The sequence below is a fragment of the Dermacentor silvarum genome, chromosome 1 (assembly GCF_013339745.2).
Source record: "Dermacentor silvarum isolate Dsil-2018 chromosome 1, BIME_Dsil_1.4, whole genome shotgun sequence".
Taxonomy (NCBI): domain Eukaryota; kingdom Metazoa; phylum Arthropoda; class Arachnida; order Ixodida; family Ixodidae; genus Dermacentor; species Dermacentor silvarum.
In genome coordinates this window covers 170,052,693-170,070,843 of record NC_051154.1, presented here as the reverse complement: position 1 = coordinate 170,070,843, position 18,151 = coordinate 170,052,693, and the positions used below count along the sequence as shown (strand labels likewise).

The window sequence follows — 18,151 nt, the reverse complement described above, 5'->3', positions numbered from 1 at the left end:
GAGCACTAGTGCAAAAAGTATCTTCAAGTATTTTTAATGTAGTGCTCAGCCGAAGCGACGCTGGGTATATTGTTGATACCACAGAGCAATGCATAGTGCGAGCGGCAATTTAACATTGGGAAAAATACGAGGACGCAGTGCCACTCATCCATGTGTCGCTCATATAAGACGCTGGGAAACATCATCCTCGCAAAATGTGGAAGAAATGACATTTCTTACAATCAAACATTATCTGAATAATTTTGAACACCCGCCGTGGTTGCTTAGTGGCTTTTGCATTGCGCTGCTAAGCATGAGTTCGCGGGATCAAATATAGTTAGGCCGTGGCGGCTGCATTTCGTTGGCGGCGAAATGCAAAAACGCCCATGTGCCGTCCATTGGGGCACGTTAAAGAACCCCAGGTGGTCGAAATTAATCCGGAGTTCCCCACTACGGCGTGCTTCATAATCGGATGGTGGTTGTGGGATATAAGACCCAATAATTTAATTCAATTTTAAGGAATTGTTGACAACAGAATTAGCAACAACGAAATGCTTGTTAAAGTGAGACATTGATGTTCATGTGGTCACTTGTATATCTGTAAATAAAATTGTAAGGAAGTTCTCCTGTCAGTACTTGAAAATATAGACGTCGGGGGGAGGGGTAACCGGCTGACCCCCCCCGCCCTGTCGGAAGATCCGGATCCCAGATTTAGTTTCTTAGAACTTGGCAGGTATGGTAACGTGAAGCAGTCCAGTGTGTTGCTGAAGTAAAATTGGTGCTTGCTGTTAAACCTATATTATTTTTTCTACATGACACATCTTTAAGCACCTCACTGAGTCCCCATCAGAAATCGTACAGCAGCACACTGCTTAAAAGAAAAAAAAACACCAGTTTATTGTTGTGAAAAAAAAAAGAAATATTGGTGATGTGCTCTATTGGGGCAATTGGCAATCCATTTGTGCACACTTTTCAAGTTGGTAAACGTGTTATCACAGGCCCTGCACTGGCCATACCTTTGACACGATTCTTGTTCTGCTTGTTGATTCTTTGCATCAAGCAGAACCTGAAGGGAATTCACCTGCACCAGCCACTAAAGTACGGCACTATGATGCGCCTGCAGTTCGTGAGTTCATCATGAAACAGAAGTTGGGTCGAAAACAGGAGAAGCATAAGGCTGAACAAAGCACAGTGGACGCCGCTCGAACAAGAGAGTTACGCTTGGAGAAGCTGTATGCTTTTCAGCGGAAGACTGCATGTGACAGTGCTCGCATTGGCCGGTGTAAAATGAGTCGCCAGCAGGTGTGTAGCTCATCTGCTTTTGAGCAGTAACATGTGGGCTCCATTGTATTTCACTGAATTTGTGTGGAATCGTGTGAGAGGGGGAGTGAAGTACTTAATTTTTGACTGATTCCTACTTAGAGTTGTTGCCGTCAGAGTCCAGCTGGCTCTCTGGCTGTGGTACTAAGTAGGCTACGAGTGGTGTACCAGTACCAGGTGTAACACTTGCCATGAAGTGGTCTAGCTCTTCCAGGTGTAGGGCAATAAAAATGGAATGTAGGGATGAGTTAGAATGTAGGGAGGAAGAAGAGAGTGTTTTCGGGAATTCTTAGTAAATAGGTAGTTTATTGGGTACCTGACTTGTCAAGAATGAGCTATGCAAAAGGGACTTTAAGCTTTTACAGAATTGAAAGTTTCAGTTCATGAGAACAACCTCTAACTCCTGCCACAGGCATGTGCAAAGTGGTGCCATTACTTGCTGGTGCTACAATTTGTTATCTGTGGATGCCATGATGATATCTATTCATGTGAACATTTTTTTTACCCTATATTATGAATGGCATGTACTACCTCAGTATATGCAATGAGAAGGTGGGGTCCTGGTAAGCAAATATTACATTAAATTGAATTTGTCGCCTTAGACCAGGATAATGTAAAGCTATTCCAATCTGTTTTTATTCTAAATCCGCCATTAGCCCTCCGTCATAGGCAGTGGCGTCACTAGAATCAGTGGCACCCGAGGCAGTGGCCCACCGCGACCTTTTTATGCTATCATGCAAGTACAGTAAAAGCTCGATGATACGAATCTCACGGGGTCACGAAAAATATTCGTATTAGCCGAAATTCGTATCATCGAAACACAATTAAAACTACTGTCGAATCTCGATAATTCGAACTCGAAGGGGCCCGAAAATTTGTTCGAATTAAAAGGACGTATTCTTGAAGTATTCGTGCACCATAGCACGATGCACGAACGGTGCGAGTCGTGAAATATCGCGGCGCGCAAGCGCATAGCAAGCGCGGGCCACGAAACTGCCCATGCCGGCTAACGGTCGCTTCCCGATAACGACAGAAAACAAAGCTTCAGGGAGCGAGCGGGCGGCGCCGGCACACGGGTGCGCGCGGAGACCGTCAAAGGTGAGGGAGGAGGGCGGCAGGGAAGCGGATTTGGCCGCGTCAACTCCGCCGCTTCGGTGGCTCCCCTCGCCCTCCCTCTCAACTCCCTCGTAGCTCTCTCACCTTCGACTCCGTGTGCACATCTCCGTGCGCGCCCGCCGCCGTGCTGGCGCCAGCTTATTTTAGCCGCCCCCTGAAGTTTCGTTTTCTACCGTTATCGGGAAGCGAGCGTTTGCGAGCGTGGCAGTTTCGTTGGCCCGACTGTGCCTCCGCCGCTGCTTCCCTCTGCGCTGCTGCCGGTCACATGTTGACCTTGCAGCGTGCAAGGTCAACATGTGACTAGAAAATAGAGGAGAAGGGTTCACTGCCATTTTATCCGCGTGGCTGAGACGTCGGCACTAGTGTGTGCTAGAATACGGTTGTCTAGAACACTCTAGTCGGCACCTACACGCTTGTTCCGGCGCGTTGCAGAAACGGTGACCTTGCAATTTGAGAGAGGGGGAAATTTCCGCCGCGGGTTCTTTTTTTTTTTTTGCCGTTCCTTTGCGCGCGGCATTGAGGGGTCTCTCCTGAGCTTTTGCTCTATGGCGGTGTCGGAGCAATGCCGGTCGGAGGCGCCGCCGCGTTATTTGGCGCGCTGCTAAGAGCATTGTCGGTGCGCGGTATGTTCGAAATAAGCGTGTTCGAATTAACGAGATTCGACTGTAGCTAAATTAAAGAGTCAGAGGTGAACTCACTCAGGCACATGTACGTAAAAAGCATTTATTTCTTGAAGCGCCACTGCTTCAAACTCTTCGCGCCCAGTCGCGGAGTCCGCGCTGTCCGGCGCCGTGCCTCCGCACCAAAAGAGAAGGAGAGAAAGCGCGTGACTGCGCGCTGTTCTCTTTCGCGGCCGTCGGTGGGGCGGCGTTTATTCGTATCAACCGACGCAGGCTGAAAATCGATTCGTAACAACCGTTCTCTAGCACGTTGAAAAGTAATGGGGCTCGGCCGGGACCACAGAAAAATTCGTATCATCCGGAAATTCGTATTAGCCGTGATCGTATCATCGAGCTTTTACTGTAATTTGGTCACTTAGCATCATGTAGCTTGTGACCTTTAATGGTTTCTATCATTTGAGTAACTTGGAACCGCAGCACAGTATGCCACCCACAGTCATTTCTTTCATGTTTCTATCAGCATATTTTGTAAAGTATTTCCAGATATTTGATTTAAAGGTTTTTTTTTTGTGCAGATGTGCATCACAAGGGTAGGCACTTCATAATTAAGTGAATTGCCACTAAGGGAGCTATTTCTTCTTTGAGCGTGTTAGTTTCTTTTTTTTTTGCTTTGTTGAGAATCTTAGCTAAAATGTTTTATGATCTAGGAGATAAAAGAATGAAGCGTGCTGCAGTAGGAAACTTTGTTGTCTACTTTGTTTATAGCTTTGCTATGCGTAGTGACCTTTGTGCCAAATAATTCTCCGAGACTGTCTTTAGGGTTCATTGCCCTGAATGTCTTTCAAGCTGAGCACCAGTAAAAGTTAGAAACTTTCTGTTGTTTAAAATACTCACATTTTATTTTTCAATTTTGTTTCAGGAAGATGAAAAGGTTGTCCATGAGTTTGTCAGACATTTGAAGTCTACGCAAGATGTGGCTGACTTTGACCAGGTGGATAATTCCCCTCAAAGCTTAGCTCCTGGTAGTAATGTTGGAGTTGCTGACAGTGGTCATGATTCCTGCCAACCGCATATGCAGTTGCAAAGAGATCAGGAGGTTCAGGTTGTAAAAGCGAGCACCGACACTGCTTTGGTTTGTCATGGTGGCAAAGACAAGTGCCCGTTGAGGCACTCGGCCGACCACTCAAATCTTTCATCGAACCAATCGCAGCACGATGAAAATGATGTCTTGATGAAACCGCTGGAGGGTCAGCTAGCTACTGCACATTATGATTTTGGAACATCAAGTCTTGTTTATTGTGAGAAACAGGGGCTACAGAAACAAGGCAAGTCCACAATTTTCATTCTGTGCATGCTTTTATTATACAGTGATAGGGTAGGCCAACTTATGAAACACAGTATGGAAGAATGCTTGAACATATAAGTACCTTAGGTTGACCTTCTGATAACCGAATGGTTTGTTAACATTGGTACCCAAAAAGGTTAGGTTGCACAATAGGCAATGTATTGCAAACCAGGAGTTAATCAAGAATAAATGTAGGAGAATTCGCTAAAGAATACTTAATAGGCACATTGTTAGGAAAGTTTGCAGTACTGCCATGAGTACTTCAGGACCTCAGTTCATCTTTACAAAACTAGCTCTTTTATCACGAAAAAAGACATTTGCTTAATGTTTTCAAGGAGCTGCAGACAACTGTCATGCTGTTGAATGAACAATGCTAACATGATTTGAAAATAATTTAGATTATGTGTCGCATGTGAATGTACCTTGTAATTTTACTCTACTGTTTATCAAACTGAAAGAATGCTTGCATGTAAAGACCCCAGTGATTAGGCGTGTGGCTCTCTATGTTGCTGTCCGTGGACAATGTTGTGCTCTTAAACAATACAGTGCACTTCTGCACATAGATAACTACGTACGTAGTCAGTACAGCAATTTACAATAAAGGGGTCCTGCAACACCTCTGTTTGCCCTTTCCTGCATTTCAGTCCATAATATTTTATCTTTTTGATGGCATTACAGTGCATGCCATCCTGTCATTAAATAATAAAGCCGTTATTGGCAGTTCTTCCTTCCTTCTTTTTTTCCTGAACAGTTGATAATTAGCTTATTTACCAGCTGATGGGCAAAGAGGATGAGAAAAAAAAATTATTTGGCTCATGACGGGCTAAGTGACACAAGCACTGTGGGTGTGCTATACTACTAAGTCTTAACTGATTTCATTAACACTGATTAAAGGCGAGGCATGGCAAAAGGAAAACAAATGGCTAGTCTGTGAGAGTTGTTACAAACTCCATTGAAGGGGGAATGCAGGGTTGAAATGTCAACTTTTGAACTGACATGCCAATTTTAACAAAATTCAGAAGCAGGCTTTGTGCTCTTGTCGTTAGAATATGTAGAAAATTTGATTACCCTAGCAGAAATAGAAGAAAAGTTATGCATGTCCCATTAAGCAAGTGAGTGTCACCTTAGGAAAACTATCATTTTAAAAATTATAAATTAGATAACGTTTTTCTGAATAAATATCTTCTGGACACCCTATATTACAGGATAAGGGCAGCTGCTTGAAATTTTATGCCTTCTGTAGAAATCGCATCGCTTGAAAACTCAAGTCAAAACTCAACAAAGTCAAGATGCCCATATTCTTGTTCCTTTCAAATTTTCAGCCTAGAAAAAATCTTAGTTTTTGCCGTTGCAGTTTCAGAACAATTTTTTTCCTAAAAGTGCAAATTGGCCAAAAAGTGTAAACTGAGAAAAATTGATTAAAAAATCTCAACACGTGCCAAAACACATGCAACTGCCTGGTAAAAAAAAAAAAAAGCTAATTTTCTTCTCACCTATCACGCAGATAACCAAACTTGGCGAGGCGCTTCTTTATATTATTGAAATCCAAAACACACAAAGTTAGAAAATGTGTACTTGCAAAAATTATGCTTTTAACCCTGATTCCCCCTTAATCAGTAGGCACGGATGAAGCCACCTCTGCTCACCAGATTAAAAAAAAAAAAATACTGAATCTATAGGGGAAAAAAAAATGCTTGACTTCAGATTCTTGACTTCGTGACATAGAGGTTGTCTTTGAACTGTAACACTTTTGGGTCTTTTTGATCTGCTACCATTTCTAGTGAAAACTGTGTCTGTGTGCTTGGTACTGCTCTATAGCACCATAAAAGGGAAGCTTCAGCTTGGAGCTCCTATCTAATTGCAAGGGTGCGAAAAAATTGTTTTTCTCGACAGCCACTGTAGCGATTTTGATGGGTTTGTTGCACTTAAAAGCGATGGTTAAATTTATTGTAACAAGTGAATTTTCAATTTATGTGATATTTTTCTGAAAATTTTTTTGAAAATTGGGAAAATAAAAAATAGTCATGTATCAAGTTTACAACTCCAACTCAGCAACTCCAACAAAATTGTGATATTTCTTTTTTTTCTTTAAAAAAGAAATATCACAATTTTGTTAACTGCACTTATTGAAATATATAGAGCTAAGTTGATGTATTTATGCTGCTCTGAAATACACCACTAATTTGTAAGTAGGACCTTTGCAAAACTATTGTTAACATTGTAACAATTTCTTGTAAGCCCAAATTCATGTCACATTTGACTGCTTGACATGCTCCGACAGATGCAGTTACAGAACTGTGATATCTGTTTTTGGTGCAGAATTTCGGATTTGTAAACTTGGTGCTTCTAATTTTTTTTCTTTTTTTAAATTTGCTATTTTTGGCAATTTTTATGAAAAGCTTTTAAGGTCCTAAATCCAAATTTTGCTTCTTACAGGTGGCAAAGATTAACCCTCTCTCATATGAAAGAAATTTCATGCAAATCAGTACATTGTTTGTCTCATAAAAGGATTTCTGCTTTTTACATATATTTGAATAGAGAAGTCTGAGTTGGGCCTGACCTAAAGCTTCTTCTTATTCCAAAGTGCGTTGCCACTGTTTAATCTAGAACTGTTTTGCAACTTCCTTACATGCCATCAAAGGCAGTGGTTTGATAGTTTTGATGGAAAGCAGATACGAAGGGGAGTCAAATGAAAGTGAGCCAATACGAATATATGACAAACGGGGTACTTTATTTAAAAGTAGTCTCCATGAGCATTTAGACATTTGTCCCACTGACTAACGAGTCGTGTGATTCCCGTCTCATAAAACTCCTTGGGCTGCTGCTTCAAAAAGTCTGTAACTGACTCTTTCATGTCATCGTCCGACACGAATCTGGCTCCCTTGAGCTGTTTTTTCAATTGCCCGAAAATGTGGAAGTCGCAAGACGACAGGTCTGGGCTGTATGGCAGATGTTGCAGCGTTTCCCGCTTGAACTTTGCCAGTTTTGTGTTAACCACGTCAGCGACGTGGGGACGGGCACTGTTATGGAGCAAGATGACCCCATTCGTAAATTTTTCAGGTCATTTGCTCTTGATTGCAACACGCAGCCGATCCAGCGTTTCACAATATCGGAAACGATTGATAGTCTCTCCAGGGGTTTAGCAAATTCGATCAGTAATGGCCCCTGACGATCGAAAAAAAAAAGTCAACAGTACTTTTCTGGCGGAATTGTGATGGCCTTTGCTTTTTTTGGGGGGTGGTGAATTTGAATGTTTCCACTACAAGCTTTGCTGTCGTGTATCAGGCTCGTAGTACTGGCACCATGATTCGACCCCGGTCACAATTGCAGACAAGAAGTCGTCACCCTCATTGTGATACCGGATCAGAAGAGTCAAGGCAGCGCCGAACCTCAGTCTTCTGGCAGTGGTTCAAAATCTTGGGCATCCATTGTGCACTTAAGAGCTGATAACCGAGATGGTCATGAATTATGGTGTCAACCAAACCGTGACTGATGTTCACATGCTCTGCCAGTTCATAGATGCTTATCCTCCGTTCTTGTCTAATCAGCTCGTCAACCTTTGCAATTGTGTTGGGGGTGATTGCATGATGGCTTTGGCCCGGTCTTGGATCGTCTTTGCATCTTTCACGTCCTTCTTTGAACTGTTTGCTCCAATGCTTCACAGTAGCAAATGAAATGCAATGTTCACCGTACACGGCAGCCATACGGCGACTCATTTCTTTTTGGGAAACACCTTCAGTGGCCAAAAACCTCACAACACCATGCTGCTCAACTTTTGGAGTGGCCATTATGTCACGCAACCATGTTCAACCCAGTGTATGAGAGCATTAAAGAACATTTCACACTTGCGTGTCACTTTTGTAAATGAGAGATGCCTGTGTGCTACGAGCATGCCTCGCAGATAATGGACCGAACCATTATTGCGCCGGTTGGGCTGACTCACCCTCGTGCATTACGAGTAGATGTTTGGAAATTTTTGTGCCCTTTGTTTTATATATGTGTGTCCTTGTTTCGTCCCAGCAAACATGATGGTGCTGTCCATAATATGCCATCTCTTTCTCACATACTGTCTCGCGTTGCAATATATAGTATTGTCATGGGGCAGCATATTTTTGGCTTGCTGCTTAAAGAGCTTTTGTTTTCCGAGTTATTAATATTATTGTTGTTATTATTTTTTTTAAATGTTTGAGGTCTGTGACATGTTTTGTTTCTTGTAGAATTTCAGTACAAACCAACGGAGCAGGTTCTCCGCCTTGAACAAATTACTACGGGAATTAATGAGACACTGGATGACCAGTTGCACTTGTTGAGCTGTAACACCACCTTTCAAGGGCCAGAATATGGTATGTAATTTGTGCATTTATTAGTCCTATTCATGCTTCATTCATTTTCTTTTTTTTCATTCTGACTCGCATAACTTTCTCACATTTTGTAATGAAGCTAGGAGCAATAAAAACACATAAGTTTGTGATCTCATGGTCATGTGTATGAAAGGAAACTTTTCCATCCACCTAATTTGTAGATTGCAACAAGGTCATTAAGCAAAGTGCTGGTTTGGGGTAATTGTTAACTGGTAACAGAGTAACATTGCAAGTAAAAGACAAGTGCAAAGAAAGCGGCAAGACGAGTGCTGACTTTCAACTACTTTATTATTTTTTTTTTCAGAGTGATGGAATTTATAGGTACAATGAAGCATGAAGACCAGGTACAGGAACCACCTGTGTTCAAACAAGCAGAACCAGTAAACAGAGACAAAATGAGATCTTAGTCTAATTGCCTCCATGTGTGACATTTAAAAAAATTGTAGCTCCGGATAAGGAAACTGAGCGAACACTGACACATATGTCGTAGTGCTCCATTTCAGGGTCTTCTATAATCGCTCCTCTGAGCCTATTTTCGGGGGCAGATTGGTGCGCCTCTCCTTTTCTAGTGGGGCCGTGGCTGCGCGTGGCTGAGTACATATGCAGCCCGTGCACCCTGTTTTAGAGGTAATCTGCTACGTGTGCAAAGACTGGGTGAGCTGAGATAGCGCGGCATCGTGCGCTGTCCTCCTGAACGTTTAGTGCTGTAGGTTGCGTAATCTTCAGCTCTGGAGGCGTGTTGAATTGAGAGGCAGATCAAGCATTCGCTCCCCGCTACCGCCGCTTTTCATGATACTGTGGTCCCATTTCAGGTGACACTGTCAGCTGCGGGGGCGGAGTAGATGTGAAAGAGTCATTGGCTTCACTTCGTACCACCAATGGGAAGATATCGACACCGCATGAAACCGTATCTTTCGTTGCCGACTCTCAAATTCACCAAAATTGTTTTTCTCATTCAAGTTTTTTTTTTTTTTTTCTGATTGCCCAATAATTTGAAAAATTTTGTGGCCCCCTTCTGTGTAAAAAAAATTCAACAGTGACTACACTTATTTGCATGAAAAATCCAATTTCAATATAACGAAATTTCAATATAAATAAGCAAATTGCCAATTTCACCAACTTCGTTATATTGAGGTTTAACTGTAGCACCTTCCACATGAAAGTAGAACTTTTTGCACTGCACCTTCAATGCTTGGTATGTAGGGTCGACGGGTGTTTTGTGTGGCACCCGTTGGTCTTTTCAGCATGATTTTGCTGATCCTTGCAAAACTTCGTCAATTTCTCCGGAGTGGAGAACAGTACATGCACGTTTGCACGTTGGCCTACCCTCTTCAAGGCTATGTGATGCAGTCGAACCCAGATATATCGAATCTGAAGGGGATCACAAGAAGTTCGATATGTATAGGTAATTCGATATATAAAATCAAAATTTTATACAGAAATTTTCAAAGGGATTATACAGCTGTTTCATATGCACAATAATTAGTTTATGTGGGTTCGATATATCTGGGTTTGACTGCGCCGTAAATGTACAACACCATGACCGGCATCTGCCTTTCAATGGCCTGTTGGTTCATCTGCACCATAGATGCGTTGACGTGCAGATGCTTAACTTGCTGAGAATGCACTCGAAAACGGCAGTTGGCACATGCTGCAGATAGCCAGAACAAACGAGGCGTTGTATCTGTTGTGGGTTCTTGGTGTCTCACAGGAGACCAACCACCGCGGGTTCGAGCTTAGCGAGCCACAGGGCCGCGTCAGCCATTGCCTCCAGCACCGCTCGCGTGCGAGCTCAGAGGCCGCAAGGGGCTACCGAGCGACGCACGCAAAAACACAGTAAAGCCCTGAGTTGACGGAAACCGTTTACTGAAACCGTCGGCACCAGCACTGCACAAACACCCGCGCGGCGGGGAGCCAAAGGGGTCCCGCACCTGGGCGAAAATACAATAACAGGTGCCTATAGCACGTCGCGGTGAGAGCACAGGCTCAAGCTGGGACACGCCGCTAGGAAAAGTCCCGGCGGCTATGCTACTTGCTCTGGCGATAACCAATGGGTCAACTCGCAAGAGCACGGGCAATATCCTTCGGCTTAGGCTTTTGGCAAGTGCGGCTCGGCGGGGTACGACCTCGCGCGAGCACTAATGGCACCACTCGTCGGCTTAGCGTCAGGAAAGGATCAGCAAAAAGTACGCGCTCCCCGCACGGGCAAAGGCACCGTGCGCGAGCTCCAGTCCTAGTCACAAAGATGTCGGCGGACGAGAGGAAAGCATGAACTTACCGTGCGCTGGTCCCGGAGAGAAGTCCGAGGCACGCTCCGCCGCTAGCAGCCGAAAATCGGCCACCTTGTGACGTCAGCGCCCCGCCCTCAGCGCAACCGCCGCGTGCGCAGCGCCACCGCGGGAACCGGTTACGCGGAGGACGGGGAAAACCGGGGGACGGCAGAACAGGTGTTAGCCCGCACAATGACGCCAGCGCAACCCTCAATCCCCACATTGTTTATTGAAGCTGGTATTGATTGTACATGGGCAATTCACGAGGACATATTTCGGGCACGATCGGCAGGAGTGGAAGCAGGCTCACAGGAGAGATTATAAAAGCACCTGAAATAGAGCACTATGACACATTATGCATGAACATTCTCCGTTTTCTTAGCAAGGAAAGTGCTACAATTTTTTAGGGGCAAATTCTGAAACTTTCCTTTTCTTGGGCCACTTCCTAACCTTATGTGAGGAGCCATTCATGCTTCTTACCGCTGAGGATGCATGGAGAAAGCAAGTGTATTCTGAAAGTTCCCTTCACCCATCCTCACGAAAGGAACCCTTTCGTCATGTAAGGAACGGATTCCACAAATCTTGGTTCGAGGGCATTCGTCTTAAGTCTCACTCGAATGTCTTTATTCAGCAAAATAAATTTTGTTCGTCAAATATTTCATACGCTATATAGTTAATGTATAAACGCGTATGCTTTTTCCTGATTTACGTTCAACGTTAACACACGTAAGGACTACTTGCATAGGGCTACTTGCGTAGGGCAACCTGGCAGCACCCATCTAAGGGGGTGCCAGCCGTTTTGGATATGTCAAGTCATCGTCCTGCACTTTCTTTGTCAACCGATAGTTGCATTTGCTTTCAGTTTCTGTCATGATGCTTTGATAGCAACGTACTGGTAAGAGTTGGGCGTTGTTCCTCAGGTCGGTTTTCAATTTTTTGTTGCTGTAGGCTTAACGAGAGGCTGTATTAGTTGAACATGGCCTCGAGATTCAGTGGTGTGTGTGGAAACAAACGCACTATCTCGGAGGCCATAGACATAGGAGTTTGCTTGTACTTAGAAATTTCTATAAAGGGTACTACCATCTGCTGAAACTCGCAGCCCCCGGTTTTTGCTTGCCTGCCAGCTGGCCAGCAAATAGTAATTGCATGTGAGCAGACAAGCGCAATACTTGGGCAAGTATTGTCGACAAGCACATATTCAGTGAAAGGAGCAAGGAAATGAAGCATGAAGGTAACTTCGGGGCTGCTTTACACCTAGGAAGCACTAAGAAAGCCTCTAGTAAGGGTGCATCGGTAAGGAAGCTTTCAGAATTGACGTAAGGTGGCCTAACTGCATTGAGGGCTTCCTTACCAAGGTATGGAATGTTCCATAATTTTGGTCCTACTGTCATTTGGAAGCCGTGTAATAAACCAAGACCTCATTTTGTTTGCTGGTTCTGCTTGTTTATTACTTGCGGTTCTTGTATTGTTTTTCATGCTTCTTTTGTAGCTATATAATCCATCACTATGAAAAAATATACTGTAGTAGTTGGGAATCAGCGCTCGCCCTGTCGCTTTCTTCATCCTTGTATTTGTGCTGTTAATATTTTACCTGGTCATTAATTGCGCGAGTTGGTGATGGGGCGAGCACTACTTTTCCAAGAAGGTTGTAGAAGGAAAATTTCATTGTATGTGCTTAGCTGTATGGTTTATTTTAGCATAGTGACATAATCCCATTGTTTGTCCATGTTTTCAGGTGAACACCATGCTTCTGGAATCACTGAGAGGCTTCAAACAATGTTATCTGAAGTACATGAAACTTCTTGTGGTCCAACTCAAGCACCTGATTCTGTTGGTCAGAGCATGCCATTGGAAGAGACTTCAGATAAAGGTGTACAAATTTTACTGCTATACATCTTTGTGCTTATGTTGAATATGGTGAGCATTTACATGCAGATGACAAATTATTTTTATTGGCTCATTTCCTGTTAAATGCTTTACCTTGCCAATAGGGCAGAATTCTTTTCTGTGCAGCTGACATGTTCATAAACCCATTCTGTTTTTTAGTAGCGTCTTTTTCAAAGTTGAGGTTTTTAAAAGTTTGGTTTATTCGTCTCACCTTCTGACTATGCCTAATTCTAATGCCCCAAATTATACCACTGTTCTTTCAAGCTTTCTTTTAGTTTAAACAAAATAATTTTTTTAGTACTATTTCATGTTCCAACAGGTTCAGATTGGAAGCCGTCTGCTATAATAATTATTATTGATGAGCATTGTAGCAACTTGTGTTGTAAGCTGCATTAGCACATGTATTTGCATGTCTAACAAAAGTATGTTTCAAGGACTGCCTTTGTCTTGTGTAGCCTGAAAAGTATGTTTTGTTTTGTTAATCTCTATTAGCACCAAGCACCCCTGTGCTCGCCCGAGTGCAGAATGAAGCTGCAAGGAAGATACAAAATTTCTTTCGCAAGCATCTGGTTCAGAATTGCAAAGGAATGCTTGAAAAATATGACCACGTGAGTTCAGCCAATATTTGTTTCCTCACTGCTGCACTTCTAGCAGCACCATTAATTATCCTTAAGGGACACTAAAGAGATAATTAAGTTAAGCTGTGTTTCTAAATTACCTTTCTGCAGCACAAAAAAAAAAAATCCCTATCACCATGATAGGATTCTTCTTAAGCCAGAAGAGATGCAATAATTACGCGAATGGCAATGGCACCTTGCTTGCTGTGACTTGAAGGATTTTGACAGTGTTTGCTTGGGCCCAGTGAATTTTTTATAAATTTTTTTCAATTAAGATGGACTGCATTGTGTTACAAAGGGGCCAACGACTGAACCTGGCGATTTTTACTGTACCACAGTAGCCCAAACACAGCAAAATACTTTGAAATCCGTGATGTCACACTGGTGTAACTGGTGCTGTAGCTTCGGCAGAAAATTTGAAAAATGGAAGTTCTGCCTTCATTTTCTGTAGGCAAAGAACCTGATACCTTGAAATTGATGGAAATAGTTCTGAAATAATACTTTATCAGTCTAAAATAATTTATTGTTTCTCTTTAGTGTCTCTTTAACGGCACTTTCAAGCCCCTCAATGCTTTAGGTCAGCCTAGTTGACACGTACAATTTTGGTGCAAGTTGTTTCATCGAGTGCAAAAATTGTGTGTTGACTTTTTTTTCACTGTGTCACGCAATCTTAGATTTTTTAGTTAGCCTGACACACTAAACATTTACCAGATAATGAAATGTACTTATATGACAGGGAGGCCACTCCTTGGTGAATGGAGAAGTTCACTATGCTACAGTAGGTGATGATAAAGAGTGATTTCTTTATTAAGGTGAAACATGGCACCGAAAGTGTGAAACCATTACAAAACCTATATGAGAGTCTTTGGAATACTCGATATACATTGTACAGGTGCAATAATTCTTAGTATAATTGGCATAAAAAATTTCTTCAGCAACAGTTTTTGTAAAAGGATGTCTCCTCAAAAATCTGCTGCGGAGCACAAGGTCACTGGCTCAATTCCTAACCACATTTCGATGGGGCATACAGTCAAACCTCGATATAACGAACCTCGATTTAACGAAATTCGTGATGTAACAAACTATTTTTTTATTTCCCCATATTAGTTCTATTGAATTAACGAAACCTTGATATAACGAAGTTTTTCACTGCAAGCACAACTTGGTTATTTCGAGGTTTGTAATGCAGTGATTCCACTCCTGCGCCAACTGCTCCAAAGTGCGCCAATTGGGATTTACTGCGCCATCCTGATACAATCGACGAAAATTGCGCCTAACTGCACCAAACAGTCTCGGATTTGACGACGTCTATTGCCAATTGCACCACCGGGGAATTAAAACGTTCAACGTGACGATAGGGCGAGCCTTAGTTGCAACCTTAGCTGCAAACAGGAGACGAGAAAGCTCTAGCGCATACGTCCTAATTAAGCTAACTGGAACCTGGAACGTACCGCAGCCCTTTTCTCTTAGCCGCCGCGCCGCCTTAAACAACCTTAAAACAAACAAGACTTAAAACAAAACGAAAGGAAATGCCCAGGTGCTGCATGTTCGGGTGCAGCAACCGCCGGGAGTCCGGGAAAGCGCTTTTCGCGATACCAGTTAAGCCGAAAGAGCGACAGCAAGCGCCGTGCTATCTCTGGCTGCACCGGATAAAGAGCGGCAAGTTCACTCCCACTTGGTGAACTTGTTGATATCGCAAAGCTTAGAAGCTCCTTGCGGTATTTCATCGAACTCCCTAAATGCCATAATGTGATGGAAAAGCTTCTTCGCGCATTTGCTTTGAAGACTGCGGTTTGCCTTGAGTAACCAAAGCGAGGAGATGCTCAGAAATATGCAGAACCGAGCAAAATGTGGCTCGAAGAGCGACAGAATACGGGTGGCTGTGTCAAAAATAACAAAGTGTAGTGAGAAAACCACTGCAATAAAGATTGATCGACCTGTCAATGTTGAAAATTAAAATATAGATTTTCTCGTGTGTTGTTTAAAACACCATGAACATGACCTGGTTAATTCTGTTTTAGCATCCCCTTTCTTGTAGAGCAGTCAGGGACCATTTATTTTCGTAGAAATAGATCTCTATGAAACATTTCGTGCGCGGTTAAATCAGTAACCACGTTAGAAAGCGATAATATCCACGCATGTAAACGATTTTGTGGCAGCGCTTGATACCTAGTCAACCGAAAAAAAAATCCTGTTGACACACGAGCATTGGGATCGCTTTGCATTTAGAATGGGTGGCGCACAGTTGAATGCTTCACTTTCCGAGTGCAGTAGCCGACCGATTTTCCGGACTTCGCGTGGACTGAAAAACCGAGCAGTCCGAAAAACCGGTCCGAAAAGACCGGTTCGGGCTGTTAAACCCCATAATTGAATCATTTTTAATAATCTCCTCAAAATTATGTTGTTTCCTAAGAAATGTACTTAGAAAACTGACTGCTGAAGTTGAGTGAAAAAAAGGAGGATTATTTAAGTGAGTTGTGTTGCAGCATTGTCCTTTCAAGTGAGTTTGGAAAGAATTTGCAAAAAAGAAAAGTTAGGGGGAGCTCTTCGTGTTACATTTGAGTGAGATGTATGCAATAGTGGGAGTGGGCTTGGCACACTCTTTACCTCCATTGTGCTACCATATATACTCGTGTATAAGCTGCACTTTTTTTCATCACATTTCGCTCAGGTGCGGGTTATGCACGAATCAGGCCTATAGCTACACAATAGCACACTGTAGTGCCACAGTGACTACTGTGTTGGATAATTCAAGAACTGGTAACAGATATGAACATTTTATTTCACAATTCATCATCGCTTTCGCGCTAATCACGTCAACGTCGAACTTGCGCCCAGCCTCCCGTTTGCCGTGTTCCTCAGGATATTTTGCCACTTGAAGTTGGAAGCCTGCAGTGTAGGACCGTCTGTGCTTGCCCATTGTTTCTGTTTGTTCGCGTTCAAAAGCATGCAGCCTGCCAGACGACACTAGAGTGACGCGGCATACATTCACGTGGAAGATTACTGCCATCTCAGGGAGCCGGAGAATACTAGACACGCACGACGGGACCTCCACGCTGGGAGAGCGGAAGGAAACTAGGCATGCAAGCGCTTGGAACGACGACAAAGTGAGGGCGGTGCGAGCGTACACATGGCCGACACTGGTCGCACAGCAGCAAATCTTTGAGAAACACTTATTATCTATCTGAGAGTCTACTGATCTTGAAACTGGTGCCTGTTAATGACTAATTTACTGAAAATACATATCCAAATGATGAGACGTATAAGCTTTTGCATAGAATAGCAATTTTGCATCAGATTCGGGAGCTGAGTTTTTGCACATGCAGATTTGTTGGCAGACACGGAAAATGCATAAGACCCTAGCCATAGACAGCTTCACTGTAAAATCATGGCTATTTACTACCGTGCTCAGGGTGATTTCCGAAGATGTTTCTGCTGGAAAAAGTTTTCCTGTTACGTGACATGCTTTTGAGGTTTGCTTTTGACGTTCTTCTGCAAAAACATTTATATAAATATTGTTTTAGTGTAACGCTTCGCAACTTCGCCTACTGAACCTAAAAGGATTTGTCTTCAATACATAAAGATGCCTATTGGCAACTTCAATCAGGTAAAGTCTCACAGGAGTCCTAATTGTGACAAAAATCTACCAAATTGACCATTTTTTTTGCTTGCAGAACTACAATCTGGTTATTGTAATTATTTTACTGAGTTGTTCTGAAGCTGTATGTACATTAAATTTATTTAAACGTCAATAAACTAGGAATTTTCTGAAATAATATGCTAAACACATAAAAAATTCCGTTTTGGTTCAATCGTTCACGATTTTGGCAAGGAGGTACCCCTCGTAAAAATATGACACAAAGTGCATTAGATAGGCCTGCTTATCGGCGTTCGATTTCCATCATTATCTTATTTTGATTTTTGTTTTGAGCGAAATATGAATTCTTGAATTTGGCCCCTGCACTACTCTCGGAACAGTTCCGTGCTACCACTTCACTGCAAAGCGCAGTTTCTGTCTTGCTTTAGACAGTTGGCGTGCTCACTTTGGCAGTGTAAGTGATGTTCCTCAGCACATGAGGGCCCGACTCTATTGCCCAGTTTTATGAACTATTATAAAATTTCTCTTTGAGTTGTCTTTTTTGTCGTACTACCCAGAGTGTGCAATGAGCCGAGAAGTCGGGCGAGAGCTCTGAGTTCACTTCTTTTATCGCTTCCTGTCTTTTGTTGTACTCTCCTTTTCATACTTCTGCCTCAGAAAATTCAAAACACATGCCTGAACATGCGCACGCGAAAAGATAGTGCGCTTGGAGTATTCATCTCAAATAGATGAGTAGAAGACGGCACCGGTTATCCTTTTCGTGTACAGCTGTAATCAAATGCGAATTACTAGGTGCATTTATCGAAAGGTTAGTACCTCTCTTTTTGTAGTAAGCCGCATCAAAGTGTTCCTAACAAACAATGAAACTAAGTAGTTTCACTTTCAGAATTGGGCCGCGCCTGAGACAGGCTGCCGATAGATGTCTATTTCTGCTCAGTACTGGGATGACAACTATGAGAAGCACTCTGCAACTTGAGTGTCACATGCACTTACAGTCAATGGGAAGAATCGTGTACAACTCGGCTCTGCGGCACACAT

General features: G+C 43.0%; 1 protein-coding gene across 1 annotated transcript in view; it reads left to right on the top strand.

Moving 5' to 3' along the window:
• LOC119434944 (centrosome-associated protein 350-like) overlaps nt 1–18,151 on the top strand; it is a 194,607-nt gene that overhangs the window by 66,629 nt on the left and 109,827 nt on the right. Inside the window, exons 12-16 of the mRNA XM_049673160.1 lie at nt 1,043–1,281; nt 3,955–4,360; nt 8,598–8,723; nt 12,747–12,881; nt 13,391–13,506. Coding sequence (XP_049529117.1) covers nt 1,043–1,281; nt 3,955–4,360; nt 8,598–8,723; nt 12,747–12,881; nt 13,391–13,506 — 1,022 coding nt within the window. The remainder of the gene's footprint in view (nt 1–1,042; nt 1,282–3,954; nt 4,361–8,597; nt 8,724–12,746; nt 12,882–13,390; nt 13,507–18,151) is intronic.